The sequence below is a fragment of the Grus americana genome, chromosome 5, assembly GCF_028858705.1.
Source record: "Grus americana isolate bGruAme1 chromosome 5, bGruAme1.mat, whole genome shotgun sequence".
In the NCBI taxonomy this organism is placed as follows: domain Eukaryota; kingdom Metazoa; phylum Chordata; class Aves; order Gruiformes; family Gruidae; genus Grus; species Grus americana.
In genome coordinates, this window is record NC_072856.1 from 27,768,303 (window position 1) to 27,792,309 (window position 24,007).

The 24,007-nt window shown below is 56.7% G+C and overlaps 1 protein-coding gene across 1 annotated transcript; it reads left to right on the forward strand.

Annotated features, from left to right (window-relative positions):
- Positions 1–6,551: 6,551 nt before the first annotated feature.
- On the forward strand, positions 6,552–23,817 carry CHRM4 (cholinergic receptor muscarinic 4). The gene is made up of 3 exons (XM_054827246.1): positions 6,552–6,748; positions 19,808–19,849; positions 20,772–23,817. Exons 1-3 carry the CDS (start codon positions 6,694–6,696, stop codon positions 22,247–22,249), a joined length of 1,575 nt encoding a protein of 524 aa, XP_054683221.1. The 5' UTR covers positions 6,552–6,693; the 3' UTR covers positions 22,250–23,817.
- Positions 23,818–24,007: the final 190 nt, after the last annotated feature.

The following is a 24,007-nucleotide window of genomic DNA, read 5'->3' on the forward strand; positions in this document are numbered from 1 at the left end:
GACTGAGCTGCAGGCAGGGCTGCCTGCTCTCTGCCCCAGGAGAGTAGAACCCCGGGGGGGCTGCAGGGAAGCCCCCAGAGGGGTTTGGGTTTGCCTCCGTGCCCCCAGTGCAGGGAGGCTGGCAAGCCACGAGGCATCTGCGCTCGGTGGTTCAGTGCCTGTGTGGGGCTGGGGCTTGTCTCCTCGCCTGGGATGGGTTCCTCCTCCAGCGAGCGGCTGCCTGCATCACAGGTGGGTTTGGCTCCATGAAGTTTGTCAGGTTCAGGGGCTCCATCCCCCTGCAACCCCGGGGGCCAGTGGACCTGTGTCTCCTGCAGCTCTGCAACAGCTGCTGGCACCTTCTGCAGAACCTTATAGAAATGGTATGGATCAACCTCCGGAGCTGGAAGGTGTCAACATGGCAGGTAGTCCAAAAGCCTTTGGAGGGGAGCCGGCAGCAGCCAGACTCTCGTGCTGCCCAGTGGGCTGCCGGGGACCCCGCGCCGTAGCAGGGAGGAAGGCTGACCGCTCTCACTGCTGGCGAGGGATCTGCTCTGCGCGTAAGCACATGGGTTCGTGAATTCATGACTTAATGTAGGAGTGAATTAGAAAATTAACAAGTTAGACTAATCTGTTAAAGGGGCTTGAGCCACTCTCTGATTTTTCCCTGATGGTCAGGCAGCAAGCCGTGTGGGACAGTGCCTGGGAGAAGGGCGTGGGGACCATGGCGGCCGGCTGCCGGCAGCAGGCAACCGCAGGTAGGTACGGTGTTTCACCGCACGCCGGCTAGCTCCACAGGCCAGACCTGGCCCACGGTCACAACAGTCACGGGGGAGATGTGCCATCTTCTGCGGTGGCATGGGAAATGGCAGGGGAACAGCGCAAGCCTACATTTCCACTTTCTCTATTTTATTTTTCCTTTTTTTTTTTTTTTATAATAAGTATAAAAGAAGTGATTCAGAAGCACTTTCTTGCTTCCATTATCCAGAAAGCATATAAGAGTTTCAAGAATGGGGACTGCAAGAAAACAATTATATTGAAATATTTGAAGTCGTGCTTATATGGCAAATGTGACAAAATTGAGCACAACCTTAAAATAGCAGCACCAGCAATCTTTTAAAACACAAAAAGCAGATGATTATTGACTGAAGAGATTGCAGCGCACCAGGCTGGGCGGCAGGCTGTTGTGTTTAACTCTCTCCAGAGGTGTGTGCTCCCTGTGCCTCCTCGAAAGCTGCAGCAGGCACAGCCTGCATCTGCCCTCCTGTTTTTGATGAGCTCGAGCAATCACCAACGCCCAACAAACAACTTTCTGAGATGAAGTCTCACGTTTCACCTGGCGTACCCCCTCACATGAGTTAAGGCACCGATATCTGCGGTCAAGCCATGAGCGCAGGTGTCTGGTGGTCCCCCTGGCATTTCAGGGATGCTCACGTACCAGTGTGAATTGCACTGGTGTGCACTAGCCCGGTGTGGGAGTCACAAAAATCTTCTTCACACTCACCTGGCTTCCCTGCATGGGCCAGAGTGGCTGTACCCCGCTTTCCTGGCTGTGCCCTGCCAGGGACCCTGGGGCGAGTCGGGGCCACCAGTGCCACTGGGGCCGCACCTGCTGCGTAGCTAAACATAGTCACCCGCTCCCTGGGGCTGTGGCTCTGGCATCCTTCACTGGTGCTAAAAATGACATTTTCCAAATAATGAAAGAATCTTTCATTATCCTGTCTCTCCAAGCAGCCTGGGAGGCTGGGAAACAGCTGAGCACTAAGTGATGTGTCTAATGCGGCTTCAGCGTTTGTATTTTTGTTCCTCCGTCTCTGGTCCAGGCATGCTGTGAAGCATGAGACGATGTGGCTGTGGATGACTCCTGGGGCCCTGGCCGAGGTAGTGGAGCATGGCCGGGTGCCTTCGGGTCGCCTCGTCTCTCGGGAAGGCTGCAGCAGCCCTGCTCCTCCCCAGGTCCCGCAAGGCCTCCGGCCCCGCTCCCCTGCAGCATCGCTCACTCCCTGCAGCGTGGTTCTGTCCCAGCACATTTTTGGGTGCTGGCTCACCCCAACAGCCCTCCCCCAGAGCTCACGTCCGGGGTGCTCGCAGGGTGGTACGTGCCTGCCGCCGCCCCGGGGACCGTTGAGGGATGAGGGTGAAAGGCTGTTGTTTCCCTGGGGATGGTGCTTGATGGGGAAGGGGAGGACATGTGCTCCCACCATCCTGCCTCTCCTCAGCTGGGAGAGCAGCCGCGGGAGGCTCCAAGCAAACGTGGCCTGGGTGTGATATTTATTTCAGACCCTTTAAACCGTCCTAAGCCCCTTTATGAATGTGCCATCCCATGCCCTTAGGCAAAGTATTAGGAAAGAGGCAGGTAACTGCAAGGTGCCGTCCTCTCTCCCATGTCCCACAGGGATGATGCTGGCCCAGGGGCACAACCCACGTCCCCCATGGGCTGTGTGTCACCCACCAGCACCCGCAGGGCAAGAGCCCACCCGCGGGTGGCATCGCCCTGTTGCCTGCAGCCCTGGGCACAGGCAGAGAGGCTGAGTTACTGCCCTGGCATTTAGACAGCTGCCTCCTGCCAGGGCCAGCTCCGTGCCAGAGCGCGAAGGGGCTGCGTGCCCGGGGGCTTGCCCTCGCCCTGGCGATCCCTCAAGGGTTCCCCGGGGTGTGCCCTCACTTGGCCAAGAGCAGGCAGAGCGTCTGCTCCTGCTCCCTGTGTTGATGCTTTAATGCTCTCATCGACTGCTGAGCGAAGCCTTCGTGCCCACCTCCCTTGGCGGGGTGATGCTCGGGGGGGGATGAGCCTTTGTCACTGTCACCGGCTGTTTTTTCTCTCTCTGCCTCTTCCCTTCTGAGTTGGGTTTATTTTGTTGTTGGGCTGATAGACGGATTAGCATTTATCACCAGGCTGACTACCAGAGGGTTATTAAAAGTGATTTGCAATGTAAATACTTTCATCATCAACCACATTTTCTTTAGACTAAGGTTGACTTTTATGAATATTAAAGCCATGCGGATGGGTTCAGCGGGTTTGTGGGAGTACGTCTGTCGGAGGGAGGGGGGCTGCCTGCCTGCGCTGTGCTGGGAGAGGCAAGCTGGATCCGCCTGAGGGCAAAGGGATCTGGTGCCAGAGGGAGGGAAATGGAGCATGAAAGGGTGTGTGTGAGGCAGAAAGAAAACCTGAGTGTCTTGGAGAGGGACAGAAAGGAAGGAGAGGGAGCACGCGAGCATATGCATGAGAGCATCTCTCTAGGAGCAGGATGGGAGGACAAGCAGGGGCCAAGGCGTTTTCGCTGGAGACCGGCGGGGGCTGCAGAGGGAGGGGGAAGCCTGGCCAGAGCTGGTGGCAAGTAGGTTTGTCCCAGGCAGCGCCCAGTTGCCGGAGGCGTGCATCTGCGCAGGCACATGTCCCGTGTGCTGCAGGGATGGGTGATAGCTGCTTCTTCACCTGCAGAGTCCCTGCCATGAGTGTGGGGCTGCAGGACCAGGGGCAAATCCCCCAAATCCTCCAGCAGCCACAGGCTGGCATTAAGTTGGGTACCAGGAGCTGGTACTGGCTGCTGCCGAGGCTGCTGCCTGCTCTACACTCTGCATGTGAGTACAGTTACTGGGAATCTCTCAGGGATAACGGGTAGATGTTCCCTGGCCTGTGCGGGAAGCCAGAGTAAATTGCCCATAACTGCCTTCCCTGCTCTTCAAACACACCCATCCCCTGAGCACCGGCTCAGTGGTGTAACCACTCCTCTGCCTCAGGGTGGTTATGGATGGGAGCTGTAACAAGCCAAGATGGAGCATCAAGGTGGCCCACCTCAGGGGCCAAGAGGAGAGGGGTGGCTTTGCCTATTTCTAGGGATTTGTGTTGTTTTGATGTGAGGGCAATTTTTGAGCCAGAGGTGCCTGATGGAGCATTGCCAACTGATAATGGAAGAGCAGCAAGACATCCGGCACAACAAAGCTCATGAGCATGGCTAAAAAGAAAAAAAAAAAAAAAAAAAGAAAGAAAAAAAAAAGACAAAGAAGCCATCCAAAAATAGAGGATGGAAGTACAGTGATGTAGAAAAGGGAGATGTTACATGAAAAATGGCCAGCTCCAGGTGTATCCTAGATCCCTACAAGGTGACATGCTCTGGCTTTTACTCCCCAGGTACCTGCCAGACCAAGCCGTGTCAGTCAAGCAGGATGGCAGGAGACTCAGGCTGTCACAGGTCTTAATCCCAAAAGAGAATAAGGGAAGCCCTTCTTTTGCTTGGGCTACTGAACATGAAGGTAGCTTGGCCTCTGGCTTCTGCTGTGGGGCCACTGCAAGACCCTCCTGTCCCACCCCACAGCCTGGCACAATGTATCTGGCCAAGGGAAGGGTTGGAGTGGAGTTATTGTTTTTCTTGGCCAGTGCCTACACGGGCGAAGAAGGAAGGTGATGTCACTTTAGTGACAGCAAGAAGGGCTGGTGAAACTTGCCAGCAGCCCATGAGCACGGAATGTGCAAATATGTCAAGGCAAGAGAAGCAAGTGGTATCTTTAATTGACGTATGTGTAGGGAGTCTGGGCTTTCAGAAGCTCTACTTCTTCTGACTAATGAGAGTGCATAAAGCTAGGCTAAGAGTAACTGAAAAGTTTTGTATTCAATTTGGTTACACATTTCTATCTCCATGACTGATCAGCTTTGGAAGAAGACTTCGCACTGTTCATTACAGTCTTTTGTCTATCCATGGGGAGTTGTAGTTTGAAACAAGAGTCCAATCAAATAACCCAACTCCAGTGCAATCAAATTGTCTTTGAAGCAGATATTTCCTCAGTCTGATGAGTTCACCCAGAGCGTGGCAAAGGTTTTTTTTCACATTAATTTTTTTAGGGAGGGAGAAGGAGGAGGAGAGGGTGGTATTTATTTGAGGTCAGGGCTTCGGGGTGAGGCAAGAGACTCCAATTAACTGGCTGGAGTCTTTGACAGGTTTTGGTTGCTGACTGCAAAAACGGTGTGCGCAGATGTTAAGTTGGCAAAAGTCAGCAAAGCCTCACTGCAGTCTGCGCAATCACATGGCTGCACACCAGCTGGCACTGGGAAAGCTTTGTCTTGTCGCTCCTCGAAGAAGGCAGGAAAGAAAATGAATACCAGTTGACTGAATGTTCACTAAAGAAATGCCAGGATCTGGCCTAGGGTGACCAAAATAAAGACAAAGCATCTGCCTCTCTGCTGTGGCAGGGGCCTTGGTGTACAAAGGAAGCAGCTTAGCTGTGGATGCAAGTGCTGAGAGGCTTTAACCTTTCCAGGGCGCAGTGAAGCACTTGGAGCTGGAGATGTGTCAGCAGAGAAAATTGTCTGACTTATCTTCCAATGTTCTCTCTGCTGGGATTCAGAAATGTGTCTTCATCTCCAGGGAGAAGATACCAGATACCCTCTCTCTGGGGAAGAGAGAGGTCGAATCTGTGAACTGGACACATCTGGCTAACATTTTAGATGAGATGTTTACATCAAACACTGGCCTTTAGTTAAGTGCTACCTCCCAGAGCAATAGATGTAAGAGTGAGGAGGTGAAGGAGTGGATGGTGGGAATTTGTCTGAGACTGTAATCACTCAAAGGAGGGAGAAAGTGGGGCATTTATTTGTTTATGTGTATTTATGTATGTATGTGTGAGAGCTGAGCGGATGGGGAGCTGATACCCATGTGCATCTGTGAGACTGCACAAGTGAGAGGCAGAGGGTGGGTGAGAGAGCTGGTCTAGGTATAAGCAGAGAGAAGGGGAAAGGTGTAGAAGGAAGGGAAGACAGATGGGGTTTTTTTTTTCCCCATTTGTGTCCGCTTGCTTGAAACTTTCTCATAACTACACTGAAAAGGGAAAGCAGAACCTGTGGGGCAGTCAACTGATTGTGAAACTGCCTGGTGGTGCTTTTGTTCCTGGGGAAAACCCCAACACAGAGTACCAGTGACAATCCGACAAAGAGGTCAAGTGCGTTCAAGTTCGCAGATGTGCGCGGCAGGACCGGATTTTTAACTGTATTTTGAGGACCGGGGAAAGCATCGAGGACTCCCTTCGCCCGGGCTGTGCCGGACCCCGCTCTGGCCTCTCCCGGCTCCTCGCTCTCTCCCGCCTTAACGCCCCGGTGCTCCCGGCGCTGCCGGCAGCAGCGGAGCGGGGCTTACCCCTCCGGTCTCCGAACGGGGCTGGTGGCTGCGGGGAGGGGGCAGCGGGGGCTCCCGGCCGCTCCCACCCGCCGCGCTCCGGCTGCCCCCGGGCGGGACCCGGCGGCGGGGAGCGGGCGGTGCCGGGGCGGGCGGTGCCGGGGCGGCTGGCGCTGTCCGCGGTGCTGCAGGGGAACGCTCCCGCCGGCCCGACGGGGGGACCCGCAGCTGCCCGGTACCGCCCCCCACCTCCCCACCCAACATCTGGCCGGCGGGGGCGGGGAGCCACATCTGGAATAGGGGGGGGAGAACAGCGGCGTGGGGATTGGCCGCGGCTCCCTGACGTCGTCGTGCGCCCCTCTTCCACTACCCGGTGCGTCTTTGGCGGGGGGGGGGCGCACATCTGGGGGCGGCACATCTGGGAACGGGGGAGGGAGGGGGCGGGGGGAGGGGGGAGGACCGGGCCGAGCCGGCAGCGCCGGGCCCTCCCCTCCCCCCGCCCCTCCCCGCCCCTCCGCCGCGCACGGCGCCGCCGGGAGCCGGGAGCCGGCCGGGGCCATGCGTGCCGGAGCCCCCGACGGCGCGGCGGCGTGCTCGGCGCTGCACCATGGCTGCTGAGAACCGCTCGGCGGCGGGCGGCGGCGCGGCCTGGGGGCTGCCCGGTGAGTCGCTGCTCGGGGGCTCCGTGGGCACGGGGTGGGGGAGTGGGGGGGCAGGGCAACCCCGCGGCCCCCCCCGGAAAGTCCCTGCGGGGGGTGGAGAGGGAGGGCAGCATGGCTTGAGGGCGCATGGGGAGAGGGGTGCGCACCCCCGGGGGATGTAGCACCAGGTCGCCCCAGGAATGGGGGGGGTGTCTCTCTGCCAACTTTCCCGCACTCCTGCGTCCATCCGGGAACCCCAGGGGTGCCCCGCGGGTCGGGATCCCCGCACTGGTTCGTCGCCCCGGATTGTGTGGAGTCGTGCGGGGCTGCAGCCCTGCCAGGGCACCGGGACGAGGTCTGGCACCCCCCTTCCCTGCTCCCATCTAAACCGACACCGCTCCCTGAGATCCATGGTCCAAGGCACCTTGGGTCCCTCTGATCACCTAGGACCTGGCCCTGTCAGCACCCTGCCACAGGCATATGAGCAGCCTGTGCCCCCGGGGGCAGGCACCCCCACAGCAGGGAACACGGGGCGGGGGTTATTTGCTCCCCTGGTGCCTCGTCTAGGAAGGAGATTTGTTTTCTGGGCAGGAAACTACCTGCCTGCTTTTCTATATTGCAACAAGAGGAGCAGGGACATGATCCTATATCTTTTGGATACTTTGTCCCCATGCCGGACAAAACCCCTCTGGCCTTTGCGGCCACCTCGTAGGACATGACTAGGCAGAAGTTTACCCACCTTTCCGCAGAGCCCTTTGCCAGGTTGGGCATTGCAAGAGGGGCAGATCTTGCCCCCTCCCGAGGTGTGGATCCCATCTGCCCTTTAGCCCTTGCTGGCCCTGCTGCACCTTCCCTGCTGGTAACAGCAGAGCTGTCCTGTGCTCTCCATTGGCCCATCGTGGGCAAGAGTTGGGCAGCCCCACCCTTCTTTTCTCCCAAAATAATGACATTGCCTTCAAATCAGGGAACGGTTCTTGTCATTTTTTTAAATGTTAGCTTCTCCTCTGTCTTGCTTTCAACCTGTCTGACTGTGCTGTGGTCGCATTTTCTAGCTGGTCTTTGCAAAGCCCAAGGCTAGAGAGATACTTTCCAACCTGAGGAACAGCTAACGTTCCTCTGCATCCTGCTGACAGCTGGCAAATGTGGTGGGCTCTCCTTGGGTGTTTGGAGGCTCCTTGCTTTGTCACAGGTGCCTTGAGTTACCTCCGAGAGTGGCTCAGCTTCTGCTGTCACTACTTGCAGGATGAGCAGAGGGGCTGGGAGGGCTGGTACCCACCCAGTGAGGTGGCTTGTTGATGCTGGCACTGTCTATCAAAATACTCAGATGCCAGGGTCCTAGAGCCCAGGCTTTTGGTGAAACATCACCAGTTACACCACTGACATTGAAATCACAGGCGACAGCAAGATGCTTTTTGCTGTCACTACTGGTGGGCATCACCTCCTACTTCCTACCGCCTTGACTTCTGTGATCTGAGTACCTGCTGCTGCTCTCCAGCCTGGACTAGGCCCCTGGGAGGCATCCAGACAAAGAGCAGGGCATCTGAGGGGGCGATTTCACACGTACAGAGATCCTAAGAAATAGCGACCTGTCCCTGGTTCACCCCTCAGCCAGGCTGGTGGCCAGCGGGCAGAGCCCCTGGGTGGGGAAGGTGGGGATGAGAGCAAGTGTCTGCAAGGGGGTGGTGTCCCTGCGCACGGCAGTCCCCGGTTCCTGCGGGAGCCAAGCCAACGTGCCCTTGCTCGGAGCTGGCAGCAAGTTCCCAGGTCGGCTGGACAGAGCGGCAACGGCCCTGGGAGTGACTGGGTGAGTGGGCAGCAGGAAGCTGGTGGGAGGAGGAGGAAGGCTACCGGTAAAAGTGGTTTGTTTATTCACATGAGGGGCATACCCGTCTCAGCGGGTCAGTCTGTTTTCTTTCATAGAAGAGAAATGAACTGAAATGATTAATTAATGCTGTGATCCAATTACTCCGAGTTTGCAGAAGGAGCATGGTTTTTCTCTTTAAACTGTCCCCACGAGGATCCTATTGATATCAGGTTTTGTCATGGCTGGGTTTTGTTGTTTTGTGTTTGTTTTTTTTTTTTTTAAATTAAAATGACAAACATCTCCCAAGGAAAATAAAAAAAAAAAAACCCCACAAAAAACAGGGAATAAAAATAGTGAGACCAGGACAAGTGGCTGATGCAGAGCAGTCTCTAGCATGCCTTGCTGTGAGCCCTCCTCTGCCCACCCTGCTGAACCCCGGCCTGCAGCACCCGCAGAGGTGAAGAGGGCTGGTGAGTGCCCAGCTGAGGTGGCAGACGCAGCTCTGCAAAGGCAGCGGAGAGAGCAATGGCGAGAGGAGAGGGAAATGGAGGCTGTTTGCAAGGGGCTGGTGCTTTCTGCACAAACGCAGTTCCTCTTTCCATATGCACGTACATACAGCAGAAGTTTCATGTGCGCAAGCTGACCCCTTCTCCTTGGCATGCTAAATCAGGGCTCTGATGGGCACCTTCTGGAGAAGGAGGCGTTGTCCCTGAGCCAGTCTCTGCTCGGTCTGAGACAGGGCTATGCCCTTGTTGCTCTCCAGTAAGCCAAGGGAGGAGATTTCCTTTGCATTTCAGCATCCATTCTGGGCTGGCTCTAAAACTGCCTATTTAAAGGACATGTGTTTTGGGGAGATGCAAGGGTGTGGAACCTGGTGCAGCCAAAAAGTGGAAGTTTGGACCAGATCATTCCCATCTACTTCCCCTCCTCTCTTCGTCTTTCTGCCAGCATCCCCCGCTGACTGGTCCTTAGCCCACCTTAGCACCAGCGCCCACCATGAGTGTGCCGGGGGGAGCTCAGCACCTGAGCTGTGTTGAAGCCTCTTCAAGCCGGCGTTTGGAGCCACGCCAAAACCATCCCTCTTCCAAGGGATTCGGGTGACCAGTTAGAAAACAGCTGCCAGTTTCTAGGAAGACTCACGTGCTCGGCAGGCCAGGAGGTGAGGGTCTTAATGAGGGTCTTAATGGGCGGCCGTTATTACAATTCATAGCCAAGTGGAGGAGTGCGCCAGCCCTGACAGTCCCCCTGGGAAAGCACTGCCCACCACAACATCCCTTTAACCCTCTAGGCAAGGACAGGCTCCCTGCATCCCTTGAACGTACCGAGGTTGGCCCTTGCACTATATTCAGACATTTGCTGAAGCTTCAAGGGGGAGTTAGGCATTTCCTGGCCAAATGAATCTGGGGCGAGTGCTCCCCAGGCAGGCTTGCCCGCTACGCCAGTGTTTTGCTGGTGCAGGAGCATAGGGCAGGGTGTCTCTCCTACGGGCTCCCCCCTTGATGTTTAGCAGCAGGGTTTTAGCAGCAGACACGCACCAGCCCCTGTCCCCCCCCCAGCAGAGAGCTGGGTGTTACCACACTCTGTGTGTGTTGGCATCCATCTCATCTTCCCTGCGGATAGATGTGCCGGTCCTGCTGCACCTTGAGTCTCGGCCAGGACACCATCATTTGACCTGGCTTCAGACCTTGAGCGCCCTGGCAGAGCGAGCATTGGCAAGCGAGGCTCTGCCGGTGACGCTCCCCATCCCAACCCCTTATGTGCTGGGCACGGCTGCTCACGCCTTTACCCTGGGGCTGCTCCTGGGACACTCCAGAGATGCCTTCAGCCCTGAGGCTGCACTGCTTGGAGGAGGAACTCAAACAAAGACTCGGTTTATACCTTGTAAAATATGCATTTGCTGAGAAAATCAACTTCACCAGCCTGTCCAAGCCCCCAAATGCAGCGGCTGCAGGCACAGAGCCTCGTCCTTCTGACAATTCCCGAAACTATTGCTGGAAGTCCTGCAAATCAGAGCCGTAGGAATGACACTGACCATCCTGGCTTGCCATGACCCTGTCCCCATCACCCCTGGTATCCAGTGCCCCATTCAGTGCACAAGACAGCAGCAGAGATGCCCATGTGCCCCGTCCCCTTCCCGCCCCCCCATCCCAGCGTTAGATAGGTTGAGGTATGCTGGTGCGGAGGACCCGCACCCACCCCGGGCGCTGTTTCTGTGACTCAGAGAGGGCTGGAGAGGGATGTGGGGAACCACAGGGCTGTTTACTTGTCTTCAAGAGCCTTGTAGAGGATTTCATCCTAGATCAGCTGGTGCAGGAAAAGCAGCAGCTGGGAAGTTTGCCCTTTAAAGGCAGAACTCAGTGTGAACCACGGAGCTCCTCGGACGCAGCAGGCTCGGCCAGAGCTATCGACTCAGTCCCGGGCTATCGAGGCTAGCTGCACTCCTCTAGCCAAGAAAGCCAGGCAGAGAAACAGCCCCTCTGCTGTCACAACTGCTGTTAAATCTAATGTATTTTATGGCACCTTGCAGGTCGTAGCAGCAGCACGTCTTGGCACTGCTGAAGCTGGACAGGAGGCAGCGGGGGCTGGCACCAACTGCCTCAGCTGGAGGCATCTGGAGGACGGGGGTGAAGTGTTGTCTGCAGGTTTAAGGCTCGTGGCAGAGTTGGTTTGTGTTGGCCAGTTAACGGGTTAACATCTTTAGGCTCTTTAAGCAGAATTAGATTGATTCGTCTGTGGGAAACTCAAAGCTCCAGTTATGCAACGCCGAGGTCTGAAAACATCACTCTGCAAACACAATGTCCCGGGCCTGGTGTCCGCTCCAGGTCACGGGGCGGCTCTCTAGAGGCACGCATGGCGCCTTGCTTCGGTGACCCCCTCGCTCGCCAGCCCCGATGTTGATGTTAGCTGGGCCCCCCCCACGGGCAGCGCAGCGGGCTGGCTCTGCCGCAGAGGGACAGGCATCCTTGTGGGATCTTTGCGTGACTGAGATGGGAAGGAGCGTAGCCTGCATCTCACCATTTCTAGTGCCTTCGGGGTAGTTTGGATCCCGGCTCTGCCAGCAGTTACATCACGTACAGTCCCAGTTAAAGCCAAAAAAACATGCGTGCGTGTGTGCAGAGAGAAGTGGAGAGCAATGAAACCCTACTGGCATCAGCCTTTGCCTGACAACGGGCATGAGTTGCCTGGGCCTGGGTCTGCTTTTCTGCAGCACTTAGGAGCAGCATCTAGCACGGTCATTTCTAGGCTGTTTGCAGAGGTCAGTTTACACACCATGGCCCATAAGCGATGCCCAGCTCATGAAACTTTTTGCTACCACGTGCAGCCACAGGCAATGAGGTGACTCAAACCCCCATGCAGTGCTGCGGGGTGCTGTCAGCAGCGTTAGCGTAGGGCCATACCAGGCTGGGGACTACCATCCTACGGTGAGAGAGGTGACTCCTAGGCAGAGCTGGGCTGCCCAAGCAGGACAGCTGCAGACCACAAAGGTTTCCAGCCCAGCATGGCTCCTGCTCTGCCCAGCCAGGAGTCAGGGGGAGTCTCCAGAGAAGGCAGCAGGGAGAGATATGCAGGCAGTGTCTCTGCGTGAGGTCTCTCGCTCTCTCTCAGAAGAGTGTCTCAGGGCAGAAGGCTGGGGAGATGTGTAATCCCACCCTGGCAGCCTGAAGCTATTCCCACCTTCTTTCTCACCATCCCTTCCCTCCTCTGTGGTGGTCACAGATGCAGATTTCCTACCTGCTCTCCTCCCCTGGCCCCCATGCCTCCCGTGCTGCCTGACCATGCTTTGGGCTCCCCTGCCCACCTCCTGCTTTGGCTCCTGTCCTTCACCCTGTCCCATTGCTTGGGCATCACCTCCAATGCCAAACCCTCTGGCCAGTCTTGTGATCAAATGGGATGTAATATTTTCAGTTTCCTTTTCCTTACCCACCCTAAAGGTTCCCCTCTGCTGTCTGTCCCCAGGACTAGGGCTCTCCTCTGCCACATCCACATCCACCCTGCAGGGCCCCTTCTTCTGACCAACTTTGTGCTGTTGGCAGTCCCCTCCATCAGCTCTCTTGTCTCTCACCCATCACTTAGCTGGCTTATTTGTCCTCTCAAAGCCCCGCAGAGCATCTTCCTGCTGCACAGGGCAAGGGGCTATGGTTCCCATTGCCCGCTCTTTAAAATTTCAGATGAGCACCTTGGTGCTTTCCCCTCTGTGGCCCTTCTGCTCTGGGATGAGTTGCTTACGGAGAAACACTGCTGCCCTCCTGACAGCTCTGCTCTGCCAGGGCAACACCGCACCCCTGATTCCCTGAGCTGCATCCCCGCCCCACGGCCCGTGGGGACCCCAGGGCAAGGAGGGTGGGCGCTGGGTGCTGCAGCTTTCTGCGTGGGGGCCAGCCCCCGCCTTGCCCAGTGCCAGCCCCGGCTCCTGGGGGGGGGCTGGCACCCCAGGTGGGTGGTGGGTGCCTGGTGCGGGTGGCAATGGCTGTGCAGGGCAGTGGCAGGGTCGGGGGGGGCTTCCCTGTGACTGGTGTCCCCAAAGAGGGGCTGAGCCCATCCCCCTTGCTGTCTCCAAGCATGGCCTGTCCTTGTCCCTGGGGCAGGGAGAACTGTTCTTCTAAGCAACCAGATCTGGGGTCTTGCAACTCCCTGCCCTCATCCCGTCCCTCCCGGTCCCGCCTCCAGCACCGTCTCTCCCACAGGCGACTGATCCTGGGCACTAACCTCTCCCTGGGCAAAGCCCAGCTAATCCAGACAGCCACTTGTTGTTGTAATCCTCTGTCATCCTCGCCCTCCTTCCCCTCTGCTGGCTGAGCCCAAAGCCCTTCCTGGCAGTGGGACCTGTAGCTGCAGCGGGGTTATTTCTGTTGCGCTGCCTTGAAACAGCTGGGTCCTGTTAAAGCTCCAGCCCAGAGATATAAAAGAACATGAGCATCTCTCTGAGGCAGAGAGCATTAATGCAGTGGATGGGAAGGAAGAAGCGCAGCTCCAGCCCAGGCTCAGCTGAAAGCCGAGCACCTTCCTGGCTCAGGGGCATGGGCTGAGCTCTGACACCAGCCCAGAGCCGCAGCCCTGGGAGGCCCAAGGCAGAAGGCACAAGGAGCGTGGGGACGGTGGGCCCCCCAGCCCCGCTGCGGGATGCCCCTGCGGTGAGCCTTCTCGCCCTGTGATGTTACCCACCGGAGCTGGCGCGGGAGCTGCTGGTGAGCCGCCGGTGCCCGGGAGCTGCAGGCTGGGCACAGCGGGGTAAGGCCGGGGTTGGGTTGCATGGTGTTTGCCGGGCACGCTTGCTACTAGCGTTCCACTGGTAGGTTATTTATTGGGCCTGATAATTGGGTGACGGATGGTTAATTCATTGTCAGAGCGGCCAGCGTGCTGGAAGGTTGTTTGTAGGAGTGACTTTTAACCACTTAAACCCACTTTCTCACCAATTTGCTTCTTGCCTGGTAATGCTGCGGATAGATGGTGTGCTGCCTCTTACAAGCTGTGTGTGATACGGGGCACATTAGGGATACAGGCAAGCACTGGCGGGGGGCAGCTCGGGCAGGGGGGTGCCGCTCTGCCAGCTGTGGGATGCTGATGAATGTGTTGGGCTGGGCGCTACTTAGGTGGGCAGCTTGTAAGCCATGGGTCTGACCTGCAAGTGCTTCTCATGGCCGGGTGCACACTGCCTTGGACGGGGTGCCTTGGTTTTGCTTTGAAACCCAGTGACAACCACCTAGTTACAAGCAGCAGCGAAGGCAGGGGAGGCTCCTGGCTTGCTTGGTGCGGGTGGTCAGGTTAGGTGACTGCAACGCTCCTTTCTGACCCCGGATACAGGAAATTTTCAAAACCTGATGCACGAACACATGCCAAGTGCGGCGGGGGGGGGGATTCTCCAGCCCCCTCACCTTCCCCTGGAAGCTGCCAGCTCCTGCGCCGCTGTGAGCTCGCTGCTTCCCCAGTGGCTCCGGGAAAAGCCATCAGCGACTCCCAGCTTGTGAGGATGGAGGAATTTGCTTTGTCTTGTCAGAATCAGTTGAATAGCAGCAGAAGAAAGAGGAATAAGTTATTTAATGGAAAAATAAAATGCCCAGATCAATGCCATATATTACTGGCAAGGAGCAATTCCTCCAGCGCGACGGCTCAGATCTCCTCTGGAGCAGGATAAGGACTTCAAGGGCCCATCAAGCCTCACCGTGCCGGAGTGGTGCCAATGCAGACGCCAGCTGGAGCAGGATGGCAGAGGGAGCCCTGCCATCTTAACACAGCAAATCCTGCCGGCCCCTCGTCTCCTTTCTGTTTTCCTGGTTGGTTTATTGCCTTCATCGTTGCCGATGCGGAGGCACTGGAGCAGCCTGACGCCGGCCCAGCAGAGCCCTCCCTGACTGGGCAAACCCAGGCTAACCCCCCTGCCAGGCACAGGCTCCCGCTTGATTTTCTCCCCATATATTGTATTTCTAAGGTGCCTGTTCCCGGTATCTAGGAGCTCTATTTTCACACTCTTTGAGGGGTGTGAATCTGTCAACCAGAACAAACCCTCACTAGATGTAAACTGGTGCCATGACTCAGGAACTAATTAACGGCTATTAGATAACGCAATTAGCACCGCAAACTGTCATCCCTCTGCAGAGTGTCACCCCTTCCCTTTGTGTCACAGACATGCATGAGCCATAAACACAAGTATCCCTTCAGCATCTTCTATCCCTCCCCTCTCTTTTTCTCCCTCCCTCTCCCTCCCTCCTGTCCCGAGGCCGGTTGTGGCTGCGCTAACTGCCCAGCCCTGCATCACATCAGCAGTTTGACGTGACGGAACTAATCCCATTAAGATTTTCATCCTCTCGATGCTTTTAAGAAGGCCAAGACAAGCAGGGGGCTGACAGTGGGGCTGGGAGGGCTGGCCTGGCTCTTTCCATCACTGACACCGGAGCAGATGTGCCCTGGCTGCAGCCGGAGCAGGGGGGTGGTGTGTGCATTCCCCCTGGATGTCCCTGCGGTGGAGGGGGCCAGATTCCTTCCCTCCTGGACTCAGGCAGCGCCCAGAGCCCAGCACGGTGCACCCAGCCGGGAGCTGGCAGCCACGGCCACCCTATCCCTGCTGGGGCGGGAGCCCCCTGGGATCGGGGTTTCTTCAGCTTTGCTGTTCCTCCAAAGGGCTGATTGCACCCGTGCGGAGGAAAAGCCCGTCTGCTCTGGGAGCAGCTCACATTCAGAAGCCTTTGGGAAAGTAATGGTTTCTCTAATTCCTACCCTTCCCCTGCGAACGTTTTCTTCCCCTGACAGGCAGGTGAGCAAGGGACTTGTTTTCTGGTGGCGATGCTTGCCGAGCGTGCTGGGTGCGTGCACAACCCTGCTTATTCCCAGAGACCTCCGCGGCCCAGCCGTGACTCTGCCCCCACCTGCCCCTGCTTGGGGGCCCCGAGAATAAGGATGGGGCTGGGATGGAGGCAGTGATGGAGCAGGGAGGGGGGCAGCTGGCAGCGGCCACGGAGGGGCGTGGGGAGGCTGTGCACAACAGGGAGCAGAGGCAGGGGACACTGGGGCAGCAGGGCTGCTTGCTCCAGGAGCTCATTCCAAAGCTTGAGGTGCCACCATCACATGTGACTTCACCACATCAGTGGGGAGGGTGGCCAGGTCCTGCCACGTGGAGAGCGACAGGGTGGGCGGGAGGGAGCGAGACACTTCGTCCCACATGGGTTGAGTGCTCAGCAGATGCTCAGTCACTAACTACACCCGATGGAGCACCTGTCTCTAACCAGTGCAGCCTTTTTGGGTACAGGATGTCCATCAGCAGTCCATGACAGAGCTTTCTCCTTTCCTACCTGGTGACAGGATGCAAGGCACTTGGCAGGGGCTGACAGGCTGGGAAGGCTTGCTGGATTGGCACACGAGCTGTGCGGCAATGAAATAGCAGGAGCTTTCCACCGTGCCCGCGGATGTGACCGAGGAGGGGTGGGCAGGACTGGCTTTACTCTCTTGCTCCGGAGCTGTCTCCTCATCCGACAGTGGTGGCACCCATGATCTCAGGCAGCGATGGGGACCCTACTGTGACAAGCACTGCCTAAATTAGGTAGATCCCACCCAAATTACAACCTTCTCTGCTTGGATCTGCAGCTGCCTGTGGCTTGTGTCTTCGTCCATAACATGCGAGATGTTGGGTGGGAAGGAAAAGGTGTTTTCCTATCTTGAGGACATGCTTGCTGAGTGCTGCAGCAGCCTCAGAAACCCTTAGACCAAAAGATGCTATGGGTGAAACGTTAGAGGCTCCTAATGGCTTTCATGGAGAGGAGAAAACCAGCCATAAATCACTGCCAGAAGTCTGAGGGAGGGAGGAAGCTGGTGATGGAGTTTGCTGTTGCTGGTTGGTAAGAGCAGGTCAGGAGAGCACCCAATGAGCGCCGCAGACAAGGGATGGCATTTGCAGGCTGAAAAGCCAACTGGTGTCACAGGTGGGGGCCTCAGCCGCAAGAGCCCTTCTGAAGTGGCCTCTGGGCTTTGCCAAGACTGCATCTCCTCCCTGGCTGCAGTGCTGGCATGGAGGTGGAGGGCAAAGGGGGATGGAGACAGGGAGGGTGATGTAGGATAGGGCTTGTGAGGGGAGGCAGAGGAGAAATGTGCTCCTGGAAGTGCAGGAGGAGAGAGATGGGCACTGAGGGGGGCATTGGGGAGGGATTTAGTGGTGAGACCTCAGGGCCTGGAGAAGTTCCTTGGTGTCTGGGATCTTCACAGCGTCAGGGACAGTGATGTGGCTGGCATGAGAGTTGCACTGGTGAGTCCATTGCAGAACTGCAGCACTCCTGCATGCTCCCCCGTCCTCGGGCACATCCTGGGGGTGCAGGCAGAGCTGGGGCTGCCCGAGGGCTGTGCCCCCACCCGGGCCCTCCCCGCACAGCCCAGGTGCTCTCCACCCCAAAGGCAGATGGCAGGAGCTATCCCCAGTGCCTATGCAGGCACAACACGTGGCTTGGTCAGCCGCTCCAAGACCTGGCGAACTCACAGCATCCTTCGCCTGCTCCCAGCGCTGGACCGAGCTGCCTGCCCTGCTCGAGGAGTCAAAGGCAGCGCCGGGCTGTCCCAGCCAGCTCAGAGAGGGTGTCCGGAGCAGAAGAGAGAGACATCAGGATGGAGAGAGCAGAAGATGGGGAAAGAAGCGATGCGTGATAGGCTGGGGCATGGCAGAAAATAGCCAGGGTGTCTGAGGTGAGGGGTGTACACATCTGCCGGCTTCTACGTGGTGTTGTACGTCTGCGTTGTACGTATCCTCACACCCTTAACCGTTTTCATTCCCCCTCCTACCCTCAAACGGGAGATTGCTTTTGGTTTTGCCCTTCAGTAAAGGCGCATTGGCTGCAGTTGCCCGTGTCTCAGCACACCACTTTCCAGCATGACCTCTGGGTGGCATCCAAAGACACGCGAGTGGGGCTGCGCCAGCCTTTCCCTCCTTCATTTCTTGTAGCCTGCACAAACGGTTTGATGGAGTGGGACCAGCCGGACTTTTCTTACTTCGGGCAACTGAGAACACAAGCCTCTGTCAAGGCTGATAATTCATTAAATGCACTTAGAAGAGGATGCCGGTTCACAGACTAAAGTGAAAAAAAAAAAAAAACCAAAAAAACCTCATTTTAGCGGAGACGGAAAGGTTTCTTTTCAAGATTTTTCAAATTCTTCCTGGAAGAGCTGGGGTAGATATCTGCTTGATTGCTAGCTTGTCTGATCAGTTTGATTAGCTGTTACAAGAATGACAGCTAAATCTCCCCATCTCATCACAGCGAAGAATTTAAAACTCATTTCAATTGTACTGAAACCAACCCCCAAACTGCCACGATTATATATTTTTTAAGTCATTTTATACACTTATCACCTCTTCTCACATCCCTGGCTGGGTACCCAGGAAGGATGGCAGGGGGAACCACTTTTCCTCTCCCTTGATGCATCCCTTGCACGAGGAGCTCGGTGCAAAGCTGGGCAGTACTGTTGGGCTTCCTCACCCCGTCAGACTTGAGCATTTAGTATCTATTGAAAGGTGTTGCTTTCTTTTCAAAGCACTTTTTATCTTCACGGGCCAAGTGTAACAGGCTCAGAGGATAACAGTACAGAATTATTTCTGTGGCCCTCCCCTGTGCGTGTAAGGCAAACGCAGCCACTATTGCGGCTGTAGCCTCGCTAATGCAGAAGCTGCCTTAATGGCTGCGCTGGTATCCCAGCTTTAGCATCTCAGCAGCCATGCTTCCATTTTCTCACACCTGCATCTCTTTAAAAAGCAGTTATATTAAAATTTGGCTGTTTGCTGATGGTAGAAATCTCCTACCCTCACCACAAACGAAAGGCAAGGGCATTTCTTTTCAAAGAATTTAAAAATACGAACTAACCCCAAAGCCTGCTAATCCCTGTTTTGGAGAGGAGTGCGTTAATGGCTTGGTTATACATTTAGCAAAATCAGCTTCAGGAGCCCCAGGCGTTTGGAGCCAGCGCCGTTTCTCACGGCAGCTTGCAGAGACACGCCGTGCCAAGCCTTCCCACTGCACGTGGACACCCGCCCACCGCAGCAGCGCCCGTGGGGCTGGGTGGGCAGCCCGGCAGGACCCCTGTGCCAGGTGGAGCTGCTGGGGAGGCTGTCCTTGCTGAGCTGGTGGGGTTGGGGCTCCCCCAGCACTCAGGAAGAGGCTGGTGAAGACCCAGCTGGTTTTGGGGGCCCAGGTGATGTGGGAGAGGCAGGTCTGATGGGAAGCTTCTCTATCCAGCTCATCTTCCCCAGCGCCTTTGCTTCTCCTTCCCCTTCCAGGAAATTCCCCTTCATCGCAACACATCGATTTCAGTTCTTTTTTTTTTTTTTTTTTTTTTTAAGGCTCATTCTCCTCTTACCTTGGAGAGTTAACCACAGGCATCTCGGTTTGGATGAAGGCAGTCTTTCTGTCCATAATTTTTGCTGCATTTCATAAATAATTCCATGTAGGCTGAGATGGCTGGGTTCACCCCGTACGTCTCCATGGCCTGTGTGGCTGCAGTTGCAGTTGCAGTGCGATGTGGGACTGGGGGAAGGGGGCCAGCATTTCCCAGCATCACTGGCTGATGGCACTTGTGTGGCCCCTTCCCTCTCCCGTGCTTGTTGGGGCTGGGCTGTGAACCAGGCCAAGACAAATTACTTGGTTTCACCCTTGTTTGGGTGTCTGCATCCACCTCTGAGCAATGTCACCTCTTTGTCAAAAGGCCACCTCTGCTGGAAAGGTTGGTGCCCCTCAGTAAGACGTTGTGGGACTTGCGTGAACTCCTTGGGGCTGAAGCCATAGTGTAACTTGCTGTTTTCCCTGTCCCAGATTTCATCTTCCAGAAGGAGCTGTTTGCTGCCAGAGACACAGGTGAGCTGTGCGAGCCATAGCATGGGCTTTGCGGAGCGCTCTGTCTATGGGTAACCCCCTCTTGGGGAGGTGCTTTGGGGAGGCCAGCGGGACGTGCCTGGGGCACACCATAAACCTGCTCTCACCCCTGGGGCAGGGCACCGGCTCCGTGCTGTACTGCCCTTGCAGCGAGTGCTGTGCAACACTGCTTGGTTCCACAGCCCCCTTCCTCCTGCAGCCCCTCGGCCTCTCTGCGTGCCTCCCCGGGGCACGCTGGGGCTGTGCTCCTGCTGGGACATGGTCCCTGGCCTTGCGGAGAAGGGACCATTGCACCCTGGCCGAAGGGCTGTCCCCAGCCCTGTCCCTGCTCCTCTCCCTGCAGCCTCCTGTGTCTCCTCTGTTGCTAGATGGGGACACAAAAAAAGTGTCTTCAAAGAGGTCCTGGGGTGAAGGCTGCAATGGCAGGAGATTTTTGAGCAGTAACCAAGAGCAGTGCTGGCCTGGGAAACCCAGAAGGCAGCCAACGCTGCCTACACTGGGGCTGGGCAGCCCCCAGCCAGTGCCCGCTCCTCGTCCCGAGGGTTGTACCACGAGATGTATCACAGGGTGTTGCACGGCTCAGCCTGCAGACGGGGACATGCCACTTCTGCAGCTCGTTAGTGTTGGTGTTACAAGAGGAGAGCTAAGGGAGGGTATCGGGATATGCTCCCCAACTTCCACCTTCCCTGCTCCCCTGCTGCAGACTTGGTGTCCTCATGCACAGCTCAGGAAAGGGCCAGGCAGCAGCAGCCCAGCAAGAGCAGGAGGTGGGAAGGGAGGGACAGAAAGCAGGAGAAGGGATGCAGTGAAGCTACAGCAGCCTATGGCCATGGTGCTGTGGCTGGACAGATGCAGGAGCCGGCAGGTATAATAGTCTCCCATTCTGTCCCTGCTCCTCTTGCAGACCCCATGCACAACCTCTCTGGACAGCCCTGGCAGGCGAAGATGGCCAACCTGACCTATGACAACTTCACCCTGGGCAACCGCTCCGAGGTGGCCATCCAGCCTCCCACCAACTACAAGACGGTGGAGCTGGTTTTCATCGCCACGGTCACTGGCTCACTCAGCCTTGTCACCGTGGTGGGGAACATCCTGGTGATGCTGTCCATCAAGGTGAATCGCCAGCTCCAGACTGTCAACAACTACTTCCTCTTCAGCCTGGCCTGTGCGGACCTCATCATCGGGGTCTTCTCCATGAACCTCTACACAGTCTATATCATCAAAGGCTACTGGCCACTGGGGGCTGTGGTGTGTGACCTGTGGCTGGCTCTGGACTACGTGGTGAGCAATGCCTCTGTCATGAATTTACTCATCATCAGCTTTGACCGGTACTTCTGTGTCACCAAGCCCCTGACGTACCCAGCCAGGAGGACCACCAAGATGGCAGGGTTAATGATCGCAGCTGCGTGGATATTGTCCTTCATTCTCTGGGCCCCTGCCATCTTGTTCTGGCAGTTCATTGTGGGAAAGAGGACAGTCCCTGAGAGGGAATGCTACATCCAGTTCCTCTCCAACCCGGCGGTGACCTTTGGCACAGCCATCGCGGCTTTCTACCTGCCTGTGGTCATCATGACAGTGCTGTACATCCACATCTCCCTTGCCAGCAGGAGCAGGGTGAGGAGGCACAAGCCTGAAAGCAGGAAAGAGAGGAAAGGCAAGTCCCTCAGCTTCTTCAAGGGCCCCCTGATCAAACAGAACAACAATAACTCTCCCAAGAGGACCGTGGAGGTGAAGGAGGAGGTGAGGAATGGGAAAGTGGATGACCAGCCCTCAGCACAGACAGAGGCCACTGGCCATCAGGAGGAGAAGGAGACTTCCAATGAGTCCAGCACAGTCAGCATGACCCAGACCACAAAAGACAAGCCCACAGCAGAAATCTTGCCAGTGGTGCAAGGACAGAGCCCATCCCATCCCCGGGTGAACCCATCTTCCAAGTGGTCCAAGATTAAGATCGTCACCAAGCAGACTGGGACCGAATGTGTCACCGCCATCGAGATTGTCCCAGCTAAGGCAGGAGCCTCTGAGCACAACTCCCTGGCCAACAGCCGCCCGGCCAATGTTGCCAGGAAGTTTGCTAGCATCGCCAGGAGCCAGGTACGGAAGAAGCGCCAGATGGCAGCCCGGGAGAAGAAAGTCACCCGCACCATATTTGCTATCCTGCTAGCCTTCATACTCACATGGACTCCGTACAACGTGATGGTCCTCATTAACACCTTCTGTGAGACATGCGTACCCGAAACGGTGTGGTCCATCGGCTACTGGCTCTGCTACGTCAACAGCACCATCAACCCAGCCTGCTATGCCCTCTGCAATGCCACTTTCAAGAAAACCTTCAAGCACCTTCTCATGTGCCAGTACAGGAACATTGGCACAGCCAGATAAACCGGCACTCAGGGACTGCTTCAGCAATGTTACAGAAGCCCTTCCCTTTGCCTCCTTTGCTGGGGGAGGTCCTCTGCTCCCCACTCACAACAGTGCAGACTGTGCAGTGATTGCAGATGATGCCCTTCATCCAACGCTGGCAAAAGTCCAAGGCACCTCAGAGCTGCAGCTCCTTCCACTCACCCTGGGCCTGGGGACTAGCCTGGGAAGCCAGCAGGAAAGCCGGAGGCAAGAGGAGGAGATGTGGTCGCCAGGAGCCCTCCCCAGCTCCCTGCTCTTGAGAAGCTGGCCAAATGGCATCAGTGTTTGTCCTAAGACTGGCTGCCTCTTCTTCTCCTGGCCAGCCATCTCCAGGGCATCAGAGCTTGTCTGCATGCAGACAGCCTAATGCTGGATGCTTTCAATAAGCTTTCAAACTGTTTATCACCCAAGAAGTGAAAAGAAACCAGGGCCAAACATTTGCCAGCCATCTTGGACCAGGCTGGCTCGGGCATGCTCATGGGAGTCCTGATGGCTCAGCCAGGCCCCCTCCCAAGGCAGTCAAGATTGCGCCGTAGCAGATGTGGCAAGCTCCTTCCTTTCCCTTGAGAGATGCCATCAGACATCCTCACCCAGGAACCAGGGTGGGAAGTTTTCCCTGGGCTTCGGCTCCGCTCTCCCCTTCATGCCCTTTCTGCCCTTGGCCAGCAATTGGCTGGACAGACAGACAGGCAAACCAAGCATCTCACTCCTGGGTGAGGAGTGTGAAACCCAGTCACCTCCTACAACGACGAAAACTAAAACTGCAAAGAAAAGCAGTGGTGTGGTACAGGACTTCTCTCCATGGCCCTGGGGGAACATGGCCCCTGAGATGTGGGCAGCAGCGACAGTGAAAATAACTGTCCTTGGGAGGGACTGGGCGAGCTGGGGGTCTCGGAGGGGATCAGGAAGAGGGTCTGCAATGTGGCCAAGGCACCCTGTGTCTCTCATCTGGGCCATGAGCAGGTCCCCGCTCTCCCTGTGGTGGGTGTGGGAGGCCTGATGCACGGCTCCGGGCATGGGCGAGGATGGCGGTGGTCCCCAGCCGCATTCCTGCCCCAGGTGCAGGGGGATGCCCCAGGGAGGCCGAAGGAGCCGGCTGCTGATCTTTGTAAATGGATGTAACCCTGTTGTCGGTGTTGTGGCGAAGCCCTCAGCATGCAGGCTTCAGCCAGCATCTCCAGCCCCCTCCCAGCCCACCTGTGTGCGCAGCCCAGACCACTCTGGGGCTGCTCCTCAGCTTCTCCCAAAGCCGGGTCTCTGCAAGCCTTGGCAGGCATGGCCAGGTGCAGACAAGGGACAGGATGGGGCCACACTGGCACCAGCAAACTTGGTGTCTGTGTCCTTCCCATCCCCACACCGGGGTGATGCTGTGCAACCTGGAGAAAGGCTGTTCTGGCCCAGGTGGGGACACCCCCTGCCACTGCCTTTAGGATAATTCACATAGTGGTGCCCAAAATGCCTAGTGGGCTTTTGGGTTTTTTTTAAACTGATACTACCATGACCCAACCCACCCCGAGACAAATAAAGACCTCGGACCAGAAACCAACCTCAGCCATGGCATGAAGAGTGAATGAGTTCTCACTGTCGCTCCTCCCCAGCTCCGTGGTGACATTTCCTGCAGCATGGGGGTGACAGCCCCATCCCTCCAAGCGCAAGGGGGGACAGCCCAAAGTGCTGCCAAGAAGAGGCTGTGGGGTCTGACCCATGTACCTTCTCCAGGACTGGGTGTGATGGCAC